The 24,770-nt window shown below is 36.1% G+C and overlaps 1 protein-coding gene across 2 annotated transcripts in view; it reads left to right on the top strand.

Moving 5' to 3' along the window:
• lamb4.L (laminin subunit beta 4 L homeolog) overlaps nucleotides 1-23,718 on the top strand; it is a 69,858-nt gene extending 46,140 nt beyond the window's left edge. The window contains exons 25-36 of one of the 2 annotated variants that reach the window (XM_018252638.2): nucleotides 743-839; nucleotides 1,297-1,672; nucleotides 2,982-3,145; nucleotides 4,114-4,328; nucleotides 5,906-6,109; nucleotides 7,517-7,661; nucleotides 11,824-11,898; nucleotides 12,180-12,378; nucleotides 12,624-12,762; nucleotides 14,866-15,042; nucleotides 19,108-19,261; nucleotides 22,372-23,718. In XM_018252638.2, the coding sequence (XP_018108127.1) occupies nucleotides 743-839; nucleotides 1,297-1,672; nucleotides 2,982-3,145; nucleotides 4,114-4,328; nucleotides 5,906-6,109; nucleotides 7,517-7,661; nucleotides 11,824-11,898; nucleotides 12,180-12,378; nucleotides 12,624-12,762; nucleotides 14,866-15,042; nucleotides 19,108-19,261; nucleotides 22,372-22,511 (2,085 nt within the window). In that variant the 3' untranslated portion in view covers nucleotides 22,512-23,718. The remainder of the gene's footprint in view (nucleotides 1-742; nucleotides 840-1,296; nucleotides 1,673-2,981; nucleotides 3,146-4,113; nucleotides 4,329-5,905; nucleotides 6,110-7,516; nucleotides 7,662-11,823; nucleotides 11,899-12,179; nucleotides 12,379-12,623; nucleotides 12,763-14,865; nucleotides 15,043-19,107; nucleotides 19,262-22,371) is intronic. The other variant, XM_018252640.2, reaches the window with a different exon arrangement.
• Nucleotides 23,719-24,770: the final 1,052 nt, after the last annotated feature.

A 24,770-nucleotide genomic window follows, 5' to 3' on the forward strand; every position in this document is an offset into this window, starting at 1 on the left:
GAACACAAAACTGCACTGGTATCGCCCAGTGTTTTTACTTTCATTGTCCTTTATTTCTGCTAAGGGTCTAAATCTGCCACTCCATCCAGTCCATTGTTAATCCAACCTTGCTGATAGCTAGTTCTTTGTTAATAAATATTTCCAATTTTGATTAGAGATCTTATTTCAGTCATTCTAAAAATTATTCCTGCTAAGGCGCTACTGTGGTCTGAATGCCTTGTTACAAAGATAGCTAGAATCTCACTCATAAGGTGACAAAGTTTATGATGTGTAAATTGAACAATTGCTTGGCTACAAAAGGTGGACAAAATGGATCTGGTACCTGAGATTGTTCATGATAGTGTCCATTCAAAATTACATATGCAGGAAATTAATTATAGTCATATCTTATTTTGTTGTTGATAGTTTTTAGTGCAACCTGTAATTTGTTATGTTGCCTCATGGTAAATCTACACCTGTGGCTGAGGTTTGGAATGGTTTGTATTAGACTGCTTTGCGTTCTACCTGTGTTTGGCAGCTCCCAAAAGTGCTTTGAGTACAAACCCATAGGGAACAATGGACTGTGTTAACTCATGCCTTACCTTGCCTTGTAAAAGCCATTAGACTTAAAAAATAAAGTATGTGGACAAAATATCACATACTATTTCTTATATGGCAGAATAATATTGGATTTATTCAATTTATAAAATTTATTGAAAATACTTCACAAAAGGAAATATACTAAATTTTGATGCACCTCCAGTTTACAGGTCAATGTTTATGCAAGCCAAAATATACAGGGAAAAAATGTGATGAATGTGAAGAAAATCACTATCCAGATGCCAAATACCAGTGCTTACGTGAGTATAAATTGGTGCTATGTAGTGATGAGCAAATCTACCCAGTTTTGCTTTGCCAAAAACTTCTCGAAACTATAGGAAAATTTGTGAAACTGCAAAAAATTCACGAAACACATTATGGTTGATTTTTGTATCAAAATAAATTAGAGTCTATGGACATTTTTTGCCACTTTTTTCTGCTTTGCATAAAACATTTTTTCATTACTTTCAAGTCTTGTTGACTGTGTTGAGCAAATCATGTTGCGTTTTGCGTCACAATTTGCTGAATTGCATTGGAGTCAACGTGTAAGCAAAATCACATGTATTTTTCACTCAGTATACTACTTCTACTGGTGGACTAGTAATAGTATCTACAGTACTACTACACACTAGAGTAATCTGGTGCAATGGTCTGCCTTATGTGGGGCAAATCCATTGCATATTGTCTGTAATATATGTTTTTTTTCTTTTACTCTAGCTTGCAAGTGTAACTTGGAGGGTACCATCAGGCCAATGTGTGATAAAATCACTGGTTCATGCAATTGTAGGCCTGGAGTCACTGGAAGATACTGTGACCAGTGTGCTCCTAAATTCAAGCAACAGTTTCCAGAGTGTCCCCGATGTCATTTGTGCTTTGACCCATGGGACTCTGAAGTAACATCTCTGTCTGAAGCTGTCCATGGCCTTATTCGACTTGCTGCAAATATAGACCCCAAGAGACCTTCCCAAATTGGTTGTGATATACAAATAAGCATACTTCAAGATAAACTTTCTATCATAGAGAATTTTTTTAAGAGTCCCTTTATCTCACCTCAATATTACTCACAGGTGAAAAGTTATTACGACACCATTCGGTAATTGCATTTTCTTTATTTATATTTTGCTGTTGTACTGTCCTTATTGTTTTGTGAATGCTAATATGATTATATTTTTATGTGTTCTAAAGAAGTATATTTTTGTGTGTGCAAGCATATAAATGCTATTGCATCTGTGTTTTTATAAAATCAACATTTGCTTCTTTCTTATGTAGATTACATTAAGGCAGTGATCCCCAACCAGTAGCTCATGAGCAACATGTTGCTCTCCAACCCATTGGATGTTGCTCCCAGTGGCCTCAAAGCAGGTGCTTATTTTTAAATTCCAGGCTTGAAGGCAAGTTTTGGTTGGATAAAAACCATATGTATTGCCAAATAGAGCCTCCTGTAGGCTGCCAGTCCACATAGGGGCTAACAAATAGGCAATCACAGAACTTATGTGGCAGCCCAAGATCATTTTTCATGCTAGTGTTGCTCCCCAACTCCTTTTACTTCTGAATGTTGCTCACGGGTTAAAAAAGTTGGGGATCCCTGCATTAAGGCTTTGAAGGAAGTAATCAACTAGTTTGCATATCACACAAACTATAGGGGGGCTGCTGTCTTGTGTCACACAGGAGCTTACTTTTTAATGAAGTGCAGGATTTTCATTTTTTGAGAAGGAATTTGGTTGTTGAGGTTTTATGGAATAAGGTGTCTTTCTTTAAGGGGGAAAGTATGGGAATATAAATGAATGAAAACGTTCAAATCTCAGGAGCAGGGATTTAACCTGGGCCTTGTATTCATGGCTAAGTATGTGGATTAAAAACTACTTGCACAGAGTCGGAAACACAGTTGCTGGGACACTAGACTAACTGCTCATATGGAATTCATTTTATTTCACATGAATTTAGCCCTAATTACAGCCACTTTAATCCACATTATCTTGTACCTGATCTATTTTTCTCAATCATGTTCACCTGCATATAACTTTGTTAACACCTCATACAGAGATGGACATTCCTCTTTGTCATTTACTGTATGTATGAGCTGAATGCTGTAAATATACCAGAGAACACCACAGCTTCATTGCATTCAGCTTGAAAAAGGAACCAAAATGTTCTGAAAGCTTGCTATGTTTATCTTAGTTAGCCAATAAACCACCTGTTATTTTTCTTGCTTTGTGACTGACTAACATGGTACAACAACATTACCTGGAATTAGTTAGATTAATAAGCAGATTTAAAAACCAGCAAACTAATGAATCACAAATGATTCAGGCAATTTGATCAAATTTTCTAATTAGTAAACCTTTCCCGATTGTCGGTATTAAATAATACTTATTTGACAGATGATTTTACATGTCTTTCAGACAAAAGGTTAGGAAAGTCATAATTTCTGACTTTGAACCATTCAACAAGATTCCCAGGCTTAATAAAACTATAACTTTGGTGGAAAAAGAGGTTGACAATTTATTTAAAGAGCTAGAAAGATTAAAGAAGATTAAAGAGGGAGAAAAGGCAATCAAGAAACAAGGTAAGAGATTAAAAAAAAAATACATAATGGCCGTGGGGGAGGGATTACATTTACATTAAGTTAAAAAAAAGTACACTTCAAAAATGTATTTGCACAATGCACTTTAATCATATTTGACTATTAAGGCTGATCTGTTACATTAAATGTTCATATTCTGACTTTAATAGCAAATAAAGTACCGTCTTGAATAAAAATGGGTATAAGGGATAAAACATAATTTTGCCTTTTTATAGGCCACGGGTAAGGCCTTGCCTTGAGTATGCAGTGCAGGTTTGGGCTCCAATCCTTAAAAGGATATAAATGAGCTGAAGAGAGTGCAGAGACATTCAACTAAACTGGTTAGAGGGATGAAAAATTATGATGGTAGATTTTCAAGGAAGGAGTTTTTTCTCTGGAAAAAAGAAGAAACATCATTGCTCTTTACACGTATGTTAGAGGGTGCTGTAGACAGATAGCTGGGAATATTTTTCCCATAAAATGGATAAAGGCCACCCTGTGAGATTAGAGGAATTAAATCAATTGAAGCAGCGTAGGTTATTCTTTGCAGTGAGGACAGTGAGGTTGGGGACTGTCCTGCCAGGTTATGTTGTGATTGCTAAGTTTGTTAATGCTTTTAAGAGTGGTTTAGATGATTTCTTGGACAAGCATAATATCATAGGCTATTGTGATACTACAATCTACAATTAATATAGATCTGGTATGTATATATATTGTTAATATATGTGTGTGTAAGTGTGTGAGTGTGTAGATAGGTCTTTATGTGCATATATGGGCACTGGGTTTCATTTGGAGGGGTTGAAATTGGACTTTAGTCTTTTTTTTTCAATCCAACTTAAGTATGTAACATATGCTGTGTGTCAACAGACATAGCACTGCACAATAATCAGTTTTTGTTTTGTTTTAAAGAAGCACCCTACTAAGAGGTTTTGGGTATTTATTTGTGCATACTTACATTTCTATTCCAACAGTTTTCTTAGATGCTTTTGACAAGATCAGCAAACAGTATTCATCATCAGTTTTGGCTGGGGAGAAATTGCGCAATGTTACCCGCATCACCCAGGCAGCTGCCAAAACTAGAAAGCATGTTCTTACCATATTAGATAACCAAGAAGGAAAACACAAACAATATTCAGAAATGTTAAAGAAAATGAAATCTCTGGATATAAGCAAAATGAATGAAATGGTAAGCTTTCTGAAAATATATCACATCATTTACACATCTTGCAGTTGTTCAGTCTTTCTTATAAGGTATACAATTTGCAATTTATGATTAAAAAAAAAATCAATAATTAAAAAAACATTAGCTCGAGTTCAGGCACCAAAACTACATTTTGTGCAAGTGCAATATAATCTAATTAATTTATTCAGAATACATTTATTAAGTTTCTCTACTATCATTCAATAGAATACAGGTCCAGGAATTAAAATTTTCAAAAACATTTGTTGAGGATGTAGTGCTATAATTCTCAAGTCAAAAGAAAAAAACTGCTCTATGCAAATAAGCCCAAGTGACTTTACAGGTTTGAGAAAATAAAAAAATTCAATTGGAGTTCATCAATTATGTTTCTCAGTTATGTTGAGCATTAAAATGATTAATGCAACAGTATAGATGTCAAACAAAAAAAAGTGGTGGTTAATAATAGGTCCAATATGCAGAACTTTACTGCAAAGCTCAAGTGCTTTAATGTGTCACCTGTCAGTGATTACTAAACTAGGGAATCTCAGTTAATAAAATATTGTACTGAAGGCATAGTGCACTATTTTGATCAAAAAAAAGATGAAAAAAACAACCCTCTATAAATTTCCATTCTTCTTAATTCAATCTAGGTGGTAGTACAGGTGCTCTATATTAAACATCCAGTCAATTAATTAACAATTTATTTATTGAGTTTCCCAGATTGAATGGGTATCAAAGTGATTCATGCAACAAATAGGATTTATGGTATACAGGCAATTTAATATTTCTATACCTTATTGTCTCTTTAAAAGAGATTAAAGGGACTCACCTAAAACTGCAAGTGTAAAGCACCAGAACGAATACAAAAGTGAACTTGCATTGATGCTACAGTATTAACAAAGGTTAATGCAACCAGCAACGCACCAGAAACATCAATGAACTTTACCTGGTACCTTAGATGATTTGCACCAATAAAATAGATTCTAATGCCATTATTGATGTTGTGGAAGTGAAGCCATTCCAAATCTAAATCTAAATCTGCATGCTGCAACTGGATCATGCACAAAAAAGTTACTTAATGGGCACTAGCAACTATGATTTTTTTGGCCACAATGAAGTGCTTTTAGCCAGAATTCGAGCAAAGTTGCTTATTGAACTTGCATTATGAATACACAGTTTTATATTGTTATTATGACTTTATTAGAAACTTGACTAAAAGAACATTCTGTTTTCTATGGTGTTTAAGGTAAGTACTTCTATATTAGACTATGCCCAAAAGCTAGATATCTTTTAGAGCCTTGCTTTACACATTACAGTTTCCCAAATACGTCATGAAACAAAACTTTTTTAACTTAAAATATGCTAGGTTACTACATAAAATTGTCTATAGAAAACTGTACATTGATGGTTAAATAAAATTAACAAAAATCCTATGAAAAAACCCTCTGATAAAAAAACGTATATTTCTCCTCACCTGCACCTTATACTATACATAACATGTTATGAACTGTACTTTAAAAGTTAAAATCTAATCATAAGAAGAAAGACACATCAGTGATTATAAAAGGGTTTTCTTTGCCCAGGTTTGTGGAACAGTTTGGGACTTTCCCTGTGATGTTGCACCTTGTGGGGGAGCACTATGTCGGGACAAGTCAGGAAAGAGAAAATGTGGTGGGCCAAACTGCAATGGCGCTTTGCCTCTAGCCAACGATGCACTGAAATCGGCAAATAATACAGATATGAAGCTACGAAATATATCAATTAATTTCCTTGAGGCTGAGAAACAGGTACATTTCAAAGTTTCTAAAGGATAAATAACTTAAGCTGTTTTTAAGCCTAAAATACGCAGCTTTTTTTACTTTGTCATTACAAAAGAGCAGAATTATTGATGTTTGCATTAGAGTATTTACAAAATCGTGTTTTTTCACATTTCAATTTTAAAATAATATCACTGACCACCAAAACCTGCTGAAATTTGTATTTTTTTGAAAAAAATTAAAATCATAAGCATGATTTTTTAGCTGTGATCTATTTGAATTGTGTCAAAATGCAAATGTGAAAATGTAATGTTTAACGAATAATTTTGATAAACATAAACATAATTCATTTTTTTTCTTTTTCAAAATGGTTTAGATAATAGGATTCTGATAAAAGTTTTTCATATAAAAGTTCCATGCATAGTACATATTACATAAAACACTGAGAATCGATCTAAGCAGTTCAACTTGTAAGAAAATATGGATTGAAATTAAAACAGTTGTTGTACAGGAACAAGTTTTCTATTTCAAGTTGAAGGAATGCCAATATGCAGATTGTACATAACATCTGGCTTTACAGTACTTTCATGCAGCCAAGTTTCATCTTAGGAAAACAGGGAGGCAGATAACCAATAAAAGTTGCCTTGGTTATAACTGAAGGATTTGAATGCAACTTTTTAAAAATATTTTTGGATGATAAAAAAAAACAGAATATTAAATATAAAACTTTTTTCATAAAGATTATATAGTACTGTTGCTTTGAAAACATGGTAATAAAAATGTATCACACATAATCACAGTTTTGAGTCTGGACACCCCAGGGATCATTTACTTGTGCTAGACTTCAGTCAGGTGCGTGAAAAATCCCATTAATTAAAGCTACTTGTTCTTGCACTACTGTATATAGTTGAGCTCTTTCTTCTGCCTCCTATTCCGAATGTTGTGACAATAGCACCCACTGATGCCGGAAAACCCTGGAGATACCACCAGAAGCAGTCGTTAGCTCCAGGGTTCCCACAATGACCTGCATCTATCACTGCAGCACAGTTGCACAGAAAGTGTAGGGCAACCGTGTCACTCTCATGCTCACTGTAAACGACACCACTACAATTTCATTGCAATTGTATGATTTGCATCAAAGTGTGAACACAACTGCATTGATTTTGATGCATCAGGCGAAAATCCCCCTAGAAACTCAATGATCTGTAATGATAAGAAAAAATGCTGAATAGTGGGTAAAAACCATGGCGATTTTGTCTAAAATTGAATATTGCACATTGCTCTTGTAGTTATATTTATATGACCCCTTCCACAGATCAGCTAATTAATTTCTTTCTGTGACTCTGCAAATGTAGTTAATGGCTTCTTAGCAATAAAGATTAGGCACATTTTTCTAAGAAAAAGAGAATCTGAAAACATTTAATTTATTCATTTAAGATTAACAGTATCAGATATCTAGCAGAAGATACAAAGATAAAAGCATCACAACTGAATAAAACACTAAACAAAGCCATGGGTCGTTTGGAAGCAGATAAAATGCGGGCAAAGGAACTAATTAAAAATGTTAAAGATTTTCTGTTAGGTAAGTTTATTTATATAACTTATTCATTTATAACATCTTATTCTGGTTTAGGAGGTTACAGTATTGTAATGCAAAATATTTCTGTCTTTATAAATAAAGAAACACTAATGTCTGATTTAAATTTGTAGCTTCTATTCACAGCAAAGAAGTTTAAAATTGTCTGTCTGTGTGACTGGCCACATTACAAAGGGGTATTCTCATCTACTTATCTACTAATTTTTTGTACTAAAAGACATACAGAAAGTAACATTTTTTATCAACTCACAGTCAAAATACAGTTGTGAAGGGTGGGGTCACATGAGCAAATAGGTCACTTAATGTGATGTACAGTAGGTGCTTCAATTGCATACATGGTAAGGTGTGTGACTGCTCCATAAAGTATCACCATGCAAAAACCTGTGTACAGTGCAGACCATTGTCACTGTTTTACATAAGGGCAAAGCGATGCTACCAGCAAAGTTCCACAATAAAGTGTTACTGATAACACTCATGCTGGCTGAAATGGCATATCCCACACTGCTGAATTTTCAAATGTTGCTGGAAGCTACATCAACCCAGGAAATATATATCAGGAACATGGGCTTTTTATGGCTAAGCAGCTGCACCAAAGCCTAACCCCCAACATCACCTTTGGCAATGCCAGGCATCAACTAGTGTGGTGTAAATGTCAGCTACATCAGATATTGAAACTGTTTTGCTGAGATGTGATTAAAACAAATTGTCTGGCATGCACAGATTCCTGTTCTTCACCCAACTCAAATTCTAAAGGATGTTGTCAGAATACCTGTGCGGCGGGGCCGTCCGCCACGCCATCGGCGGGGACGCCCGCCGCACCGCTCTTCCCTCTAGCAGTGCCAGCGTGTCTTCGCTGGTGCTGGCTCCTCTCTAGGGCACCGCTGGGTATTTAAAGGCGCAGGCGCGCTGACGTCATACGCCAGCGCGCAAAGGCGCGAAATTCAAATAGTATTTAAAGCCCAGTTTTGCTGTTTCTAATTGCCCATGATAGAACTTATTCTAGTGGTTTTTCTGAGCCTTGTGCATCTGTCTTGAAAATTCTGATCTGATTATCCGTGTTTGACCCTGCCTGTTCCTGACTACTCTCCAATCTGTATTCTGACCCTTGCCTGCCTACGGCTACTCTCCTGCTTAACCCCTTGATTGACTACCCGGTTTTGACCCTTGCCTGCCTGACGATTCTGATATCCGCCTGCCTCGACCCAAGCCTGTCTGACCATCCGCTTGCCTAACCCTCTTGTACTGTGACCATCGGCCCAAAAGACTCTGCTTCCTGCCGTGCCCCTTTGCCAGCCAGAACACCTCGCCTTGTACCCCTCGTTAAGTCCAGGTGGCACCCAAGTAAGCTGAGGGCTCCTCCCGAAGCCCAACGGTGGTCACACTACTGGTGAAGCCGAGCTGAGACCAGGGTTCTTGGCACTTGTTCTGGTATTGGATGACGGCCTTGACAGATGAACTGGAATGCCAACTATTCCCAACATTAGTTCTCAACCTCACCAATGCTCTGGTGAGAAAATGAAATCTCCATTGTGCAGTGGAAAGCCTTCTCAGAAAAGTAGTGGCTGTAGCAACAAAGTGAGGTTTAACTTCATATAATTCCCACTGCTTTTAAAATATAATGTATCACAGGGTAGAAATCCTTAGACAGAAGTTGGTACACCCAAAAAAACACTAAAGCACATGATAAGTAGGGAATTTTTTGCCAAATTTCCCTTGGAAATGACGCCTATAGACTCCAATGGGAGAAAAAAATGTTGCCTGTCAAAAATGCAAAAGAGGCATAAAGGAAACATAAAGGGGTAGTTCATTTGTCCTCATGCTGTCTCTGTTGATCAACAAGCATTTTGACAACATGGACCATTAAAATACAAGAAAAAGAGGATTTACTGTGGAAGGGGGGTTGCCAATATGTTAGGCATTCACCAGTGAATCTAGTAATACGTTTTTTCCAGGGCCTAATATAAAATACAGGTTATTTATTCTAAAAGTGAGTGCTTACTCACTGACAGCTGATTCTTGCAGGGAGGCAAAGCAATCTTCCACTATTGCACATCTCCAGCTCTTCCTATCTCACTAACTCATTAGGATAGCATTAGTTGTATTGGTTATCAATATGATTAATACTAGGCAAATGTGGAAAAAAGAGATAAATAAATTGCAGTAGCTCATGATGCCCTGGCCATTACTGCAAGAAATGCTGCAAATCTTTATATAATAGAGCAAAAGTTCTGCATTTCTTGTGAAACTTGCAAGCTCCTTGGACTGGGTAAGCACTTTCTTTTCAAAGAAATTACTTTGAAAGCAAGAATTTTTTTAGATGGTCCTTGCTGCTTAAAAGTTTATTTTAGCAATAGGGCAATTTTACAAATGCCTGCTACCCCATTAAAGTTTAAATGGACTTATGGATAAATAAAGTGCCCCCTAGGCAACCAGGCCAGCCACCATGCCACACTCCTGAGATGACACTGCAGGGAGAAGGTTAAGTAATGGAGGGGCAGTTGGGGGACAGGGGCCAGTACTAGCAGTAAGTTGACAGAAAAGGTATGTGCCTAGTGCCCCCCCCCATTGCTCCTTAGGTATAAGACTCTTCTGCCTACCCTCAGACCTGCCCCTGATACAGGTCTAAATGGCTAAGAATCCCTTTACTTTACAATATTAACTTTGATACAGAGTATTTCTGGGAAGTCAAAACTTCTAGTTTTACAACCAATTTTTCACAACAATGTAAGAAAAATACAGTAATAAACTAATTTTTGTAAAAAGAAATAATACATGAAAAAAAGAACAGTTCAAGGAAGTGAAAGGAAATCTAAAAACTAAAAACAAATATGACTGGAAATGCCAAATTGTATATACTGAACATACTGTTAAGCATCTCTATAATTAATGACCTTCTCACTGCAATGCTCTAGCCAGCTGTTGAGGTCCCCAAGTTCAGGTAACTGGCAAGTTCAGGTAACATAGGCACTTGTAACCCAAGCGTTTTTGGTTCATCCATTAGCCCAAAACATAATGTGCAGCAAGCTTTAGTTCACCTTTAAATATTTCCCCCACTACAATTGGTGGTTTATCAGCAGAAAACTAATCCCTCATAGCCATTACAGTAACAGTAACATAATGTTAAAGCTTCAAATTTCCAATTCCACATTTCCCCCAGTTTTTTTAAAGCAGTATTACTGCTTAACATTTTCATTAATAGTAAAGTGTTTGGTATTTCAAGAAAACAATACCTGTACTTATTTTTTCTTAGTACAGTATGTGACATTTTAATTGGTTTAAAGGTAGTTTAAAGTAGACCCACTTTTTCAAGATTTCAAGTTCCATGAATAGGCCTTGTGCTGAATATACATTCTTTCCTATTTGGCAGGCCCATTGACACTGTCCCCACAGCTTTAAATTCTAGGTGCAAATGTTACGTGTTCCTTAAACTCAGTTTTGAAATTATTATGCATGGATACCAGGTACACCATGCAGATACTAACCCTCTTCTATCCATGCATATTAAGGCCACAATGATGCACACCTGCTGATATATTTTTCTCCCCAAAGTCATCTTTTTTACTTTCTGCAAAGTTAGCAAGCTTGCTGGTGACCCCAGTAATTAAACACGGTATTTCCATATACAAATCTTTTCATCCAAAATTTCTCATGGACTATACACAGTTAGCATACAGAGGTTGGGAAATTGTGCCCTCAGTCCATTTATTAAACTTGTAAACAACATTTAGTTTAAGAATTTTTGTAAGAAGATTATTTACAATAATATTGGTTCTCTGATAGCAGTAGGTTCACCCAACATATCAGTTAACACACCCAAAGCAGATATTTTTAAACCAAAGGGCATACTTTTTTTGGAGGTGAAATGTTAATACAGATCCTGTCTATGAAGGTTCAGCGAGGTCATGATATATCTACTGGTGGTAAGTCTAAAGCAAGTGGACTTGGTGAGGGTAAGCTGTTTAGATGAGGGTAAGTCTACTCAGCAAGTCCAGTTGCTTTAGACTTACCACTATTAAATATATTACAAAGCCTGTTTTCTTTAATAATTTTGAATCCTGCATGATGCTATTTTTTAGTCACACCAGGTATTAAAATATTCATTCTGGTGTAAGGACTGCTTGCTGTTACACTGTCCATTTACCTGTAGACAGCATACCTGTGTACCCTTGCCCCAGAAGGAGTCTACAGGGAGGAAGTATCCCTAAGACACCACAGGAAGTAGGTAAGGCTCATCTCTCTAATGTATTTATAACTTTTTTGCCATTTGTCTTTTGCTTTGTTGAAACTTGCTGAAAATTATCCAACAAAAATCGATTATGTAAATATATGAAATTGTTCAGTATATTTTATTAAAAGCAGCTTACAAATCTGGTACTATTGCAAACTGCTAGTTGTAATTCAGAAAAATAGTTTTAAAAAATGATTTCAGAAGAAAGTTAATGAAAGGTTGTAGAATTTGCACTTGTAGCCCTTTGCATCTACTTGTTTATTTTTCTTTTATAGATTCTACAATATCTCCTGTAGATATAGAAAACGTTGTTAACCAAATACTTGCCATTAAGCTGCCTGCGGCACCATATGATTTGATTGACATGCTAAGCAAGATCAAGAAATATTGTGATAGCTACAAGGAAAATAAGAAGAGTTTGCAAAACCAACTCGAAGAGGTTCAAAAACTTAACCAAAGAGCAAAGGAAGCTAGGTACACAGTTTTTTTCATATGCCATTTATTCGCCACATTTTTTAAAACTCTTTCCTACTTTTAGTACAAATTTTGTGTCCATTCTCTCCAGGGACAGGAATGCTTCAAGTTTGTATCCAATAAACTGTATTAGCTGTTATATTCTAATATGAAACATTTTGATAACTTTTAGAAGATATTTCAAGAGTATTTATGGAATTTTATTAGTTTAGTACAACTAAATGTATATTATTTTCTGTGTTTAGAAAGGTAGCTGAAAATCTCCCAAACACAGATGAGATCTGGAATGCTTTGAAAATGGCTGAAGGCTCTCAGAAAAAAACATCTTCTGTTCTCAAAAGTGTGAATAATGATCTTCAGGATATTAAAAATAAGCTTTCAGAGGTATGATAAGAATACTACTTAAGTTTATGATATGACAATCTGAGTGGGGTTCAGGATTCAGCCAGGATTTGGCCTTTTTCAGCAGGATTCGGCCTAATCCTTCTACCCGGCCGAATAGAATCCTAATTTGCATATGCAAATTAGGGACGGGGAAGGAAATTGCGTGACTTTTTGTCACTAAACAAGGAAGTAAGAAATGGTTTCCCCTTCCCACCACTAATTTGCATATGCAAATTAGGATTCATATTCGGTTTGGTATTCGGCCGAATCTTTCGCAAAGGATTTGGGAGCTCTGCCAAATCCAAAATAGTGGATTCAGTGCCTCCCTAAATCTGAGTGTTCAGTTCTCTGTCAATGAATGAATCCTATGGAGGCCCATACAGAGCTCTCAGCCAAAGACAACATCCACAGCCTAACCTGAAATGTATCTTAAAGAAAAACTATACTTCCGAACAGTATACTGTAAGTCTATAAAATATATTGCATAAAACAGCTCATACCTGTATTTAAAACCCTGCTTCATCTAAATAAACAATTTTCATAACAATATACTGTTTACTAAACATTACGTATTCATTTTGGGGGTATAGGTTTCCTTTAAAGCAGCTACTCATATAACTGCCAGGAGGTTGAAAAACTTGCCATGTGCAGCAGCACTCAGTAAATTAGAAGTTAACTTTAAGACCCAACATTCCAATTCTTGAATTGGAATTTCAGTACTGTGACGTTCTCTGCTTTAGCTATACAGCCCCTCTCAACTCACTCTGGCACTTAAAACTAGGCTGTCTCAGGGCAGCACTAAATGTTGAATATGGCCTATCTGAGGTTATGTATCTCCTTGTACTATAGTTTGTAGTACATTAGGTATTTTGCCTATTTTCTTAATGTTATTATCCTTTCCAGTGATTAGTTTGTAAGCCTCTCTCCTCATGTATGATTTCTTTGTGTGCTGCTTTACTCTTACAGTATGTGCATTCCTGCCCCCTGACTTCACAACATTCCATTTCATCTGTCTACTCTTTATCTTAACTCCTAAGAGAATATTTATTGGAGTCAAAAGTCCAAAAAAAAGGAATTGGGTATTTAAATATTAATCCTGCCTCTCACTCTCTCTCTATCTCTCTCTCTCTCTCTCTCTCTCTCATTGCCAATTTACTAAACAGTGTAGACAATTCTCTAGCGAAAGAGACCGTCGCTAGCACAGTTTTGCATCCTTTCCCCAGACAAATTTTTGCTCAGGTGAATGATCATTACTCAGCAAACCCTGTATTACATGTAGGAAAGACTATACTAAAGAAAACTCCATACAATAATCATCTTTATTAAGCCAAGCAATATTAACCCTCAATTTTTAATATGATGTAGACAGTGATATTCTGAGATGAATTGCAATCTGTCTTCCATGGAATTATTAAATGTCATATAAGCAAAAGCATAATAAACTGGAACAGAAACAATACAATCTGATGCATTAATATCAATGCAGAGCACACTGATTCATATATAATGCTTGTGTGGGGTACCAGAATCCTGCTCTCACCTAAAACAATGCCATTTTAAGAAAGCAAACATACTTGCCCAATATTCTACTATCAAGTAGGTCTATACAGTCAGACTGGGGTGTCCGGGCCCCCCATCCCAGTTGCAAATGCCACCACCACCCCGATCTCAAGTTAAACTGTATGTGTGATGAGATTGCGTGTGGGGTCACGGGGGGGGGAGCAGAGCTCCGCAACCGACTCCTATAGGCAGAGGTTTCCAGCAGACCTGGGTCTGCGGGGGCCCACCAAGTTTTCTCCCGGTGTCCTTCCGACCCAGTCCAATGCTGGGTCTATAACTTTGTTCATGGTGTAACTGTGAAGTTTGTGAAATTTAAATAAAGTACGTGTTAAAAAAAATAGAACTGAGACATGTTGTATATATGTGTATATATATATAGCACTGCGTATCTTATATATAAATACATGATGATATATATATATATATATATATATATATATATATATATATATATAGTATAGTATATATATATATATATATATATATACATATATATATATATATATATATATATATTTTTTTTTTTTTTTTTTATTTCTCTAGGCTAAAGCCCAGGCGGATTTGACAGAAGATAAAATGAAGGCTATAAACGATCTTTATACTCGGCTCGAAACAAAGATAGCAGAGCTACAGGATAAGATGCTGAAAAACAGAAACAGTGCTGCAAAAGCAGAAAATGATGCCAAGGCTGCAATGCAGCAAGCGATAGAAAGTGAAAAGGTAAAGTAACCTTTAAATAAAATAAAGTCCTTCACAAGATTTATTTTACAAGATGATCTGTTTTCAATGCATCTAAAATTAGAAGCATTAGCTTACTAAGAACCCATAGGGTTAATAGCCCCCAGAGGCAGGCCAGGCCAGCGGGGCGCCCTAGGCAACCCAGCCGGCCAGCTCGCCCCCAATTCCCCCGTTGCATGTGATGTCGCGCTTACGTACATGCGCGGAGACGGCGCGCTCTTACATACATTCTTACGTGACACCGCCCACATATGCACAAGCTCAATTGCAGGTGAGTCTGTTCTAGGGGTAGGCAGAAGAGGTAGCTGCCCAGTGTCCCCAATGGTTGCACCCTAGGCAGCTGCCTCTTCTGCCCACCCCTAGTTCTGGCCCTGATACAGGTTCAGCTCCCTTAGTTGCTAGGCAGAACAGAATGTAATGTAGAAGTAAGTTCATTTGCATATGTGTGCTATTGGCTAGCAGGTAGGGTGGCCACTCACTTTGATATAGTGCTGAGAAAGGAGTGGCACTTCCTCTTTGCCTTCCACCTTAGGAACAGGGTGGATGCTTGATTTGGGTCAGGGCATTGGTCCAGTTAAGGTTGGGGTACAGGGCCCTTTGAATAAGGCATTAAATAGTGGCAAGTGTAGCTTCTGTAACAGTATAATCTAGGTGTGTAAGTCAGTTAGTGTTCAGCTAAAAGGAGCAGTTCTGAGCTCCAACATAGGAGTGGCAGTTTTGAAGGTATCTCTCCCAGGCCATATTGCATGTAGTTTAGGGATCCCACTGGAGAGGAAATCAGGATAGAGGACTTCCCTGAGGTGATCCAGGCCACCACGAGGTGGGTCACAGAGGTGAAGTGAGATTCCTGCCAAATTTGTCTGCAGGAGAGTGTCAGCCTGCATGTAATGTTGCCTTTACAACTTGCCTCTGAAAAACTGTGCTGTGAGTTAACACTGTGGATGTTCAATAAACACCTTGTTTTGTTGTTTGCAAGAACCTCTGGTGCCCTCTGTTTTTAGTTTTCTGTATGTCAGCAAGAGAGTTGTAGTTGTGAAGGCCCACTCTGGGTGATATTGTCCACTGCAGCCTGTGTTCTACTGGTACTAGTCCGGGAAGGCAGTTATTGAGCCAAAACAGAGTTTACACTTAATTAGTGCAATACTTGAGAACAAATATGGTCATATAAAAATAATTAAAATACAGAGGCATTTAGGTATCATGAAAGTGCATAATTAATCATATTCATAAAAAGGACTTGGTGCATTTTTAAGACAAGTCAAAGATATAGTGCAAAGAGATAGTGTTGTAGTAATGCGTATATATATATATTGCAATATATGGACAAACAATCCCTGTTTTGTTTAAAGGGTAAGGCATTTTTTAGTAGCAGTATGCACAAAATGTCTCTGTCTTAAATATATTGATAATGGGTTGAGTGCAGAGGACTCTTGTATGTGTCTATATGTATTTTGTGGTCACAGCCTCATTGCACCCCCGCCTAATGTTTTTAAAAAATAGTGGTGAGCACAACTTTCCCTTGTTTGTTATAGTTATACAAGAGCAGTGACCAGCTCTATGTTGTAGCTCCCACCCTTCCCAGCTATAGTCAGGTGATCCCACTGGTGTCTAATAAAAGGGCAGCCAAGTATGGAGGTTTACTTTGAAAGCAGCAAGTTAAGTTGCAGGTAAAACCTAGTCCCTTTGTAAAATGTATAATGAAGCAATAGAATTCTTAATGAATCAGATGAAAATTAAGCGTAGGACTGGCCAGATATGGGATGACTTTGACGTAGTTGGCCAGCTTAAATATATTGCAATATATGGACAAACAATCCCTGTTTTGTTTAAAGGGTAAGGCATTTTTTAGTAGCAGTATGCACAAAATGTCTCTGTCTTAAATATATTGATAATGGGTTGAGTGCAGAGGACTCTTGTATGTGTCTATATATATATATATATATACACTGATGTGTATCTAAATAAAATTTGGAAAATTTTCACGAAGGTGCTGGTCCTGGAATGATTCATTCCTAAACTAAACTGTATGTTTGAGAAATTGACTGTGCACCCCGAAGGCTACACATATATATATATATATATATATATATATATATATATATATATATATATATATATATAGAGCAAAGAAAAAAAACGCACACACAGGACTTATAAAGTGCAAAAAAATAAAAAATTTATTGCAACGTTTCGGCTCCTGTACTCGAGCCTTCTTCACCACCTGAAGAAGGCTCGAGTACAGGAGCCGAAACGTTGCAATAAATTTTTTATTTTTTTGCACTTTATAAGTCCTGTGTGTGCGGTTTTTTTCTTTGCTCTATGTATGATTGACTATAACCTGCACCCGGGCAATTTCCTAATGGATTGAGAGTGCTCCAGCTGCTAGAATGAGTATATATATATATATATATATATATATATATATACACACATATATACAGGTATAGGATCCCTTATCCGGAAACCCGATATCCAGAAAGCTCCGAATTACGGAATGGAACTGTATCCAATAGGGTCATCCATTTGACCTCCTTCTTAGACAACAATGTATCTATATCGCCTTTTCTCTTTCCCAGTTTAACTGCTTCAATTGCCTGGAAAGATACAAAATATTCATTAGCTTCATGTTCTTGTATTACATGTTCCGCTATAGCTGAGGATATGTCTAGCCTATTGATGCATGCTAGACATATCCTCAGCTATAGCGGAACATGTAATACAAGAACATGAAGCTAATGAATATTTTGTTGTCTAAGAACATTGTTGTCTAAGAAGGAGGTCAAATGGATGACCCTATTGGATACAGTTACACCATTTGGGCTGAACAGAGAGTGTGAGATAAAAACCTTTATTGGATAGATTGCTATTAATTATTCTGGAATTCGTCTGTTAATACTACTTATTAATTCTATTTCATACGATTTAACAATTAAAAATAAATTAAGAGAATTTATTTACTTCATTAAATATAATGCAAACTATTGAACAGAGCGATATCAATCTTTCCAATACATGTTTTTAGTAAATAATAATTAAGGATAAATTAGATTTGGCCATTGAAAAATTCCCTATCTATCATACTGTTCTAACAAGAGGGTGGAAGTTAAGTAAGTAATAAACAGAAATAAAGAAAATGTTTTTTAAAGAAAGTTCATGATAAATATAGTGATACATTAATTAGGTTTCTTGGTATTATATGGATATTTTTAACATTATCAGAAATATGAAGCCATATATAAATGAATGAAAATACACTTTCCCCCCCTTCCTTTCACTAACAAAAGTACATCACTTTATCACTTAGACACTTTTAAAATAAATTATTATGGATAATGAATTGCTCGTAAAGGGGTAACTTTTTTCAAAAATTAATTATTTATTAATTATTAATTCAACATTTTTATTCACATATATGAGATTATGGCATAAAGTAATTAATGTATACAATACATGTATCAACTAGGAATTCCTTTGAAATAATTGATTGCTATTGTGACACAGGGATTTATGTGTTCTAGTTTATTTCATATGTATAATTTTAAACATTTGTATATTGCTTTGTGAGAATGTTCTTCCTCTTTAATTCATTAATGATATGCATATGTGTCACTATTTAAGCACCTACACAGGTATGCACTAATCACTCTGATGAAGTGTCAGGTTTGCTGACATGAAACGCGTTAGATGTAATCCCCCTCCACAACAATTTTAATGCGCTTAATAAAGCCAACATTTTGATATTCAAACGCCAGACTCCGTTATTGCTTTGAACGGCGCTCCGCAGCGGTACCAGTGAAGTACAAGCCTTCTAGAAACTGCTTATAAATAATTTCATGTTGCATTATTTTAATTAATAAATCAAATTTAAAAACATGTAACTCATGTTTCTATCTATGTAAGTAGCCTAATAAAACAATAACATCCAAAGGTATCCAATGTATGGCTGCTTCTAATGACGCAACCAACAATATAAGCTTACAATATCTCTATTTCTGGCATCAATAGCACCAGTTAAGGTTGATAATTAATTTATTTTTATTTTATTAGAGTCTCAGTAATCTTAAAGAGAAATATCAACTTCTCAAAGAAAAGCTGAAGAAAAGAGAAATCCCACCAGAAATATTAGAAAGACTGCAACAGTTGAAAAAAGAGGCTGAAACTCTATCTAAAGAAATTGATAACAAATTTCAAAGTATATCAGGTAATCTACTTTATGTGTATTCTTTCAACTTTTGAAAAGGCAACAATATAAAAATGTTCACTTGAGTGAAACATTGCTATTTTAGTTAATTTTGTTTCCACTATTTTTTTACAGTTCTATATGCAAATGTTATTATTGTTTATTTACATAATTCCAACACATATTGCAATATAGAGAAGTTACTCATTGCAAGGTGCGAGTTAAAGGCAAGTGTCTTTATTAAGTACATACTACATACTACCACACGCACACTAGTGTCTATTCTATTAAAAAATGTGGGCCTACAAGCATATTTTTGATCCATGGAAGAATCTAGAGCACAAAAAAACCCAAAAAGAATATACAACCCAATGTAAATTATGTCAGAATATTTCTGAAACCTGCTATTTTACCTGAGCCTTACCTTTTTTTAAATGGCTGCCCCCATGGCTACACGGCAATTTATTTATATAAACTATAGAAGCGTTTCTGCAACAAACACACCAATTTGACCAGTGCAGCGCAATAGTACATTATATTTTAATTACTTTAAATAACTTTAATGTTGTGGTGTTACTCTTATTTTAAGTTTGTCTCTGATGCTAAGGTATATTGGTCATAAAGCTAGTTTTGGGGTGAATGTTCAAGTAAGTGCTTTTTGTATAATCTTATTGTTTGTAACAGTGCACATTTAAAATAGTGGTTCACTTTTAATATGTTATAAGTAACCTTTCAGTTTGCCAATTGAAAATAATTAATTGAATTATTTGCCTTGTTTGTGAAGATGCTCATTCATCCAGGTCACAATATATATGTGTGTAAATAAGTAAAATCAACTGGACTTGCTGTGTTTTTTCCTTGAAGATGTTTCACTAGTCATCCAGCTGGCTTTCTCAATTCAGAATAACTTGAACATAGGATCTTTTTTCAGGAATATATCCTCTGGAATGTTGTGATCTAGTGTATGGTGGGAGTCAATCAGCAGGTACTGGACGGTGCGACTGGTTCAAAAGAGGTGTTAAAGAATCCATATATGTAAAAACTGAAAAACCAAGTTTCAGTAGAGGCGGGGGGTGGGACATCTTTTGTATGCCACATACAAAGCTATGATAAACAGATAAAGCTGATTGGAGCAAAATTCCAGAGGATATATTTCTGAAAAAAGATCCTATTTACAAGTTATTCTGAATTGTGAAAGCCAGCTGGATGACTGGTGAAATTTTGTCAAGGAAAAAACACAGCCTGGGTGTCACATTGTAGGAGCCAAACTGGGCATGAAATGTGTGTCATAATTAGAAGTAGTAAAACATTTGGGCAGTTTGGCAATCAAATTAAGCTTTTAACTGATTCAGTGACACAAGTGTGACCTCTAGTAGGAAATCATCAAGGTGTTTGACCAATTTGTGGCCAGCAGTGAAAACCGGCTAGATATGGAGTTCCTCCATAGAGGCATTTTAGGTGACACCTTTGGTTTGGTGAAGTGGACCTTGGTATGTAATCTTGCCCATATCCTAATGGTTGTGTTAAGTAGGACACACTGGAATCTATACGGCGAGTTGTGGAGAGCTTCCATTGAGATGGTGAGTGATATTTGTACAGATGGAGCCACTTAGATTTGTGTGTTAAATACATCATGACTCTGGATTAACTGAAGAAACTGTGTTATCTAAAGTCATCTTAACTCATTTAATGCATTTAACCTTTTCATTAGCATAGCAAAGCACCATTGTGAACAATGGTGAACACTTTAATTAGCTGGAATGCTGTGACACAATTTTCTGTGTTAAATGGAATAAGTGGGATATTTGAGTTTAGTTATGTCAAACACACAAACCAAAGTGGTTTCACCTGTAACTCTGTTAAGGAGTTCTCCACGTCTGGGTTAAACCAGTTATAAATATAGGACAGTTGGGTTGCAAAATAATATCTCTGTAAATTGGGGAGCACCAGGCCCCCCCAAGCCTTTAGGTGCTGTAAGAGTGAGCCAAAATAATCGTGGCTCTTTGTTTGCCCATATAAAAGCAATCAATACGCTATTAACCTTTTTGAAGTACTGTATTGATTGTTCAAGTAAAATAGCAAATTCAGCAATGGATATGGAAATTTAGGTAAGTATAATATTTTGAATAAGTTGATCCACCCCCATAGGGTCAGTGGTAATTTACCCAGTGTGGAGTAACGCTTTTGAATTTAGTCAGGATCGGATCCAGATTATTTGCAACATATTGGGCAGAGTATGTAGTAATTATTATACCAAGGTACCAGAATTCAGTGACCAAGTTAAGGGCTAGGTTTCCTGCATGTGTTTCAAGGTTGCCTAGGGAAAACAGGACTGGTTTAGATTTATTTATATGTAACCCACTTATGGAGTGGAACCTTTTGATTATCACTAGTGCTGCTGTCAGTGAAGGGCCCAAATTGCAAGGTAAAGTAGGACATTGTACATGTATAATGCTACCATTTCCTCTATCTGTCCTAGAGGTAGTCCTTTAATAAGTGGTGAGTGCCTCAGCCCTGCCACTAGTGGTTCAATAGCAAGTGCAAATAATAATGGGGACAGAGGGCATTCCTGTCCCTGTCTCTAATTCAAAGGGGGCGATAGACCATTATTGACTTGGACTCGTGCTCTTGGTTTCTTATATAGGAGCAGGACCATGGGCCCACAAATATTGCCAGTTAAGGGAATCAAATGCTTTGGTAATATCTAATGAGGCTACTGCCCCGGTGGTATGATAGAGTAGAGCTTGTTGTATATGGGTATACATACTTCTCAAGTTTATTGAAGTTTTTTAGGGAATGAAGACTGTCTGGTCGGGGTGGATTAAAAATGTGATTACCTTCATCAATTTATTTGCTAAAAGTTTCAACAATATCTTGGCGTCATTGTTAATTAGGGAAATTGTAAGATTCGGTAAGGCACAGGTCTTTACTATCTTTTAATATCAAAGTAATAATCGCATCGTAGAAGGGCCTTTATAAATTACCCCATTTTCTCTTATTGACAAATATGTTCTCCTATCCGATAAAGCTTCAATGTACTTCTTTATCACTTTTATGGGGCTGTAATTTTGTGTACATTGCTTGCATTGCAGTACAAACCCTAATTTTATTTTCTATTTATATTTTTGCAGACTTGGAAGAGAAGATTGATGAACTGAACAAAACAAATCAAGAAAAGGCTAATCAATTAATAAGGCTAGAGAAGCAAGCCATAAAGCTTAAAAATGACATTGTTACTGCAGAGAGTACATATTCTACTTGTAAAGCTTAAAGGGATCTTGTCATCCCACAATATCTCATTCTTTGATCTCCATTTATATACCACCAGCAAGAGCATTGGAGGGCCCTGCTGATACACATTTAAACTTTTTATAGTGACTGCATTTTTTAACACAAGCTAAAACATAGCATACGTTTGATGCCATTTCAATTGTTTCATAAGAAATTCGGGAAATCATTTATTATTTATTATGAAAAGCAGTCCCCAGAAAAAAATCACAAACTACTACCCAACTACACAATAACCGTCTGTTACCGTCTGTTCATCTCCCAGAACCTCTGCAAGTACCCCATGGAGCAGAATTAGTTTCAGAGGTTACTATGGTCAGACTCAATATGTGCATTCTGACCCAAAGCACAAGCCACAATGCTAGTGCCACATGTTGCAGATTCTCAGCCTATGGATAAGCGCAGGCTGGGAATCCACCCCTACGCTCCCAATAGCTTTCTGGTGTGCCTGCACCCAGAGCTATTGCGTTGGTATGGGTGCAGGCACACAGAGAAGATTTTAGTGTCAAAATGCATACTCAATTACTTGTTTATCCACAGGCTGAGAATCTGCCACATGTGGCTCTAGCCTTATATGACACCACTCTGCTCTCTTTAAGTAGCATACAGACACTGCAATAACATTTTTCATATACACACAACAGTCACTAAAACATTTTAATCATTACTTTTCTAGAACTTCTTTGCTAGTCAGCAAATTTTCAATTATGAACATATTTAATTGAAATCGAGAGTTTGTTAATGCACATTTTGTGTGCACAAAATGGCACCCCTTGGGGCCCACAAAATTACCTTTTTCTCCTGATACAATGGCTCCTGCAGGTTGGGGACAAGTGAAGTCAAGAATGTACTTGGTTGGCCACTATATGGCCAGCCACCTTTATTACTATACATTTGAATCTATAAGCTTATGACAAAATTAAGTGAAAAGTTAAACTGAAGAGGACAGTCACAGGAAGGACAACAATAAAAGCACTCTATTTTTTTGTATGGACATTAGTTTTGGCATTGTGTAGTTTCTGTCATAAATGTATTTTCACATTTTGATACCATCAAATACATTTTGTAATTGACATTTTGTCTTTTTGACAGATTTTATTAATGTCTAATGTTATCTTCAGAACCCAGTTCCCAGGTGTCAATCCAAAATTTCAAATGTGGATAAAGAAATAAAAATAAGTGATAATTGACAAATCATACTAAATGCATCTTGTTTTCTCATCAAATTTACTAAAGGGCATATTATTAGGAACGTGGGATATACTTTTTCAGGCATTGTTTTTTCAAAACATAAAAAAGCTCTAGATTAATTACTCCCATCTTTAGAGGCTGACAAATAGAGCTCAAGGGGAAGAGATGACTTGTTAGTTCATTTGATTTATCCTTACCGTACTGGCCACGAGGTGGGGGTTGGTTTCCACCCAATCAACTTCTTGGTTACTCTCCTCAAAACCTTAATAAATCTTGCATAGTTCATGCATCATGCATCATGGCATAGTTTTATCATCAATTTTAATTCACACCTCACCCTCAACTTATTTTCATAGCATGGCAGCTTGTAGTTTGTTACTCATGGAAATCAGGCCTGGTAAAACACAGATTGTTTCACACAATTCATTTTTTACAACCAAACTATATGGCCTAAAATAGACTTTCTCACCAACCTGCTAAAAGTGCAGTATTAAAAGTAGAAAATGCAGTGGTTATAAATGGAGGGTATTCCCTCATGCAGACATCAAAGATCATTTTGGTATGAGGGCTTCTTAAATCTTTAGAGATAATGATCAAGAAGGATGTGAGTCAACAAATAGAATGACAAAAACAAAAGAATGCAGAGACAAAATTAAACATGAGAAATAATCTTTGATCTTTAGAAGACCTCCAATTACTCTCTGATATTTATTTAAGCTGTTAACCTACAATTATTGAACAAAGCAAACTTGACTTTTTAAATGTGTGGGAAAACTCAAATTTGGATAAGAGTTTGTTTGAACCCTACTAACCATATCAAAATAAAATACAGAAGCGGTTTCCGCTTTAATTTAAATGGAAATGCTGTTTTTATGGGCAGAAAAAACAAGTATGATATAAGTAATACACATAAAAGTAAAATATAAGCAGTACATATAATACAATTGTAAATTATACAGTTTTGTAAACATAATTTTTATACTATTCTACCTAATAAGCTTTATTTTTGCAGTGAGCTGTCTCTTTAATGCTAGACTTGTGTAAGACGTGA

Source organism: Xenopus laevis, chromosome 3L, assembly GCF_017654675.1.
Source record: "Xenopus laevis strain J_2021 chromosome 3L, Xenopus_laevis_v10.1, whole genome shotgun sequence".
NCBI classification, from domain to species: domain Eukaryota; kingdom Metazoa; phylum Chordata; class Amphibia; order Anura; family Pipidae; genus Xenopus; species Xenopus laevis.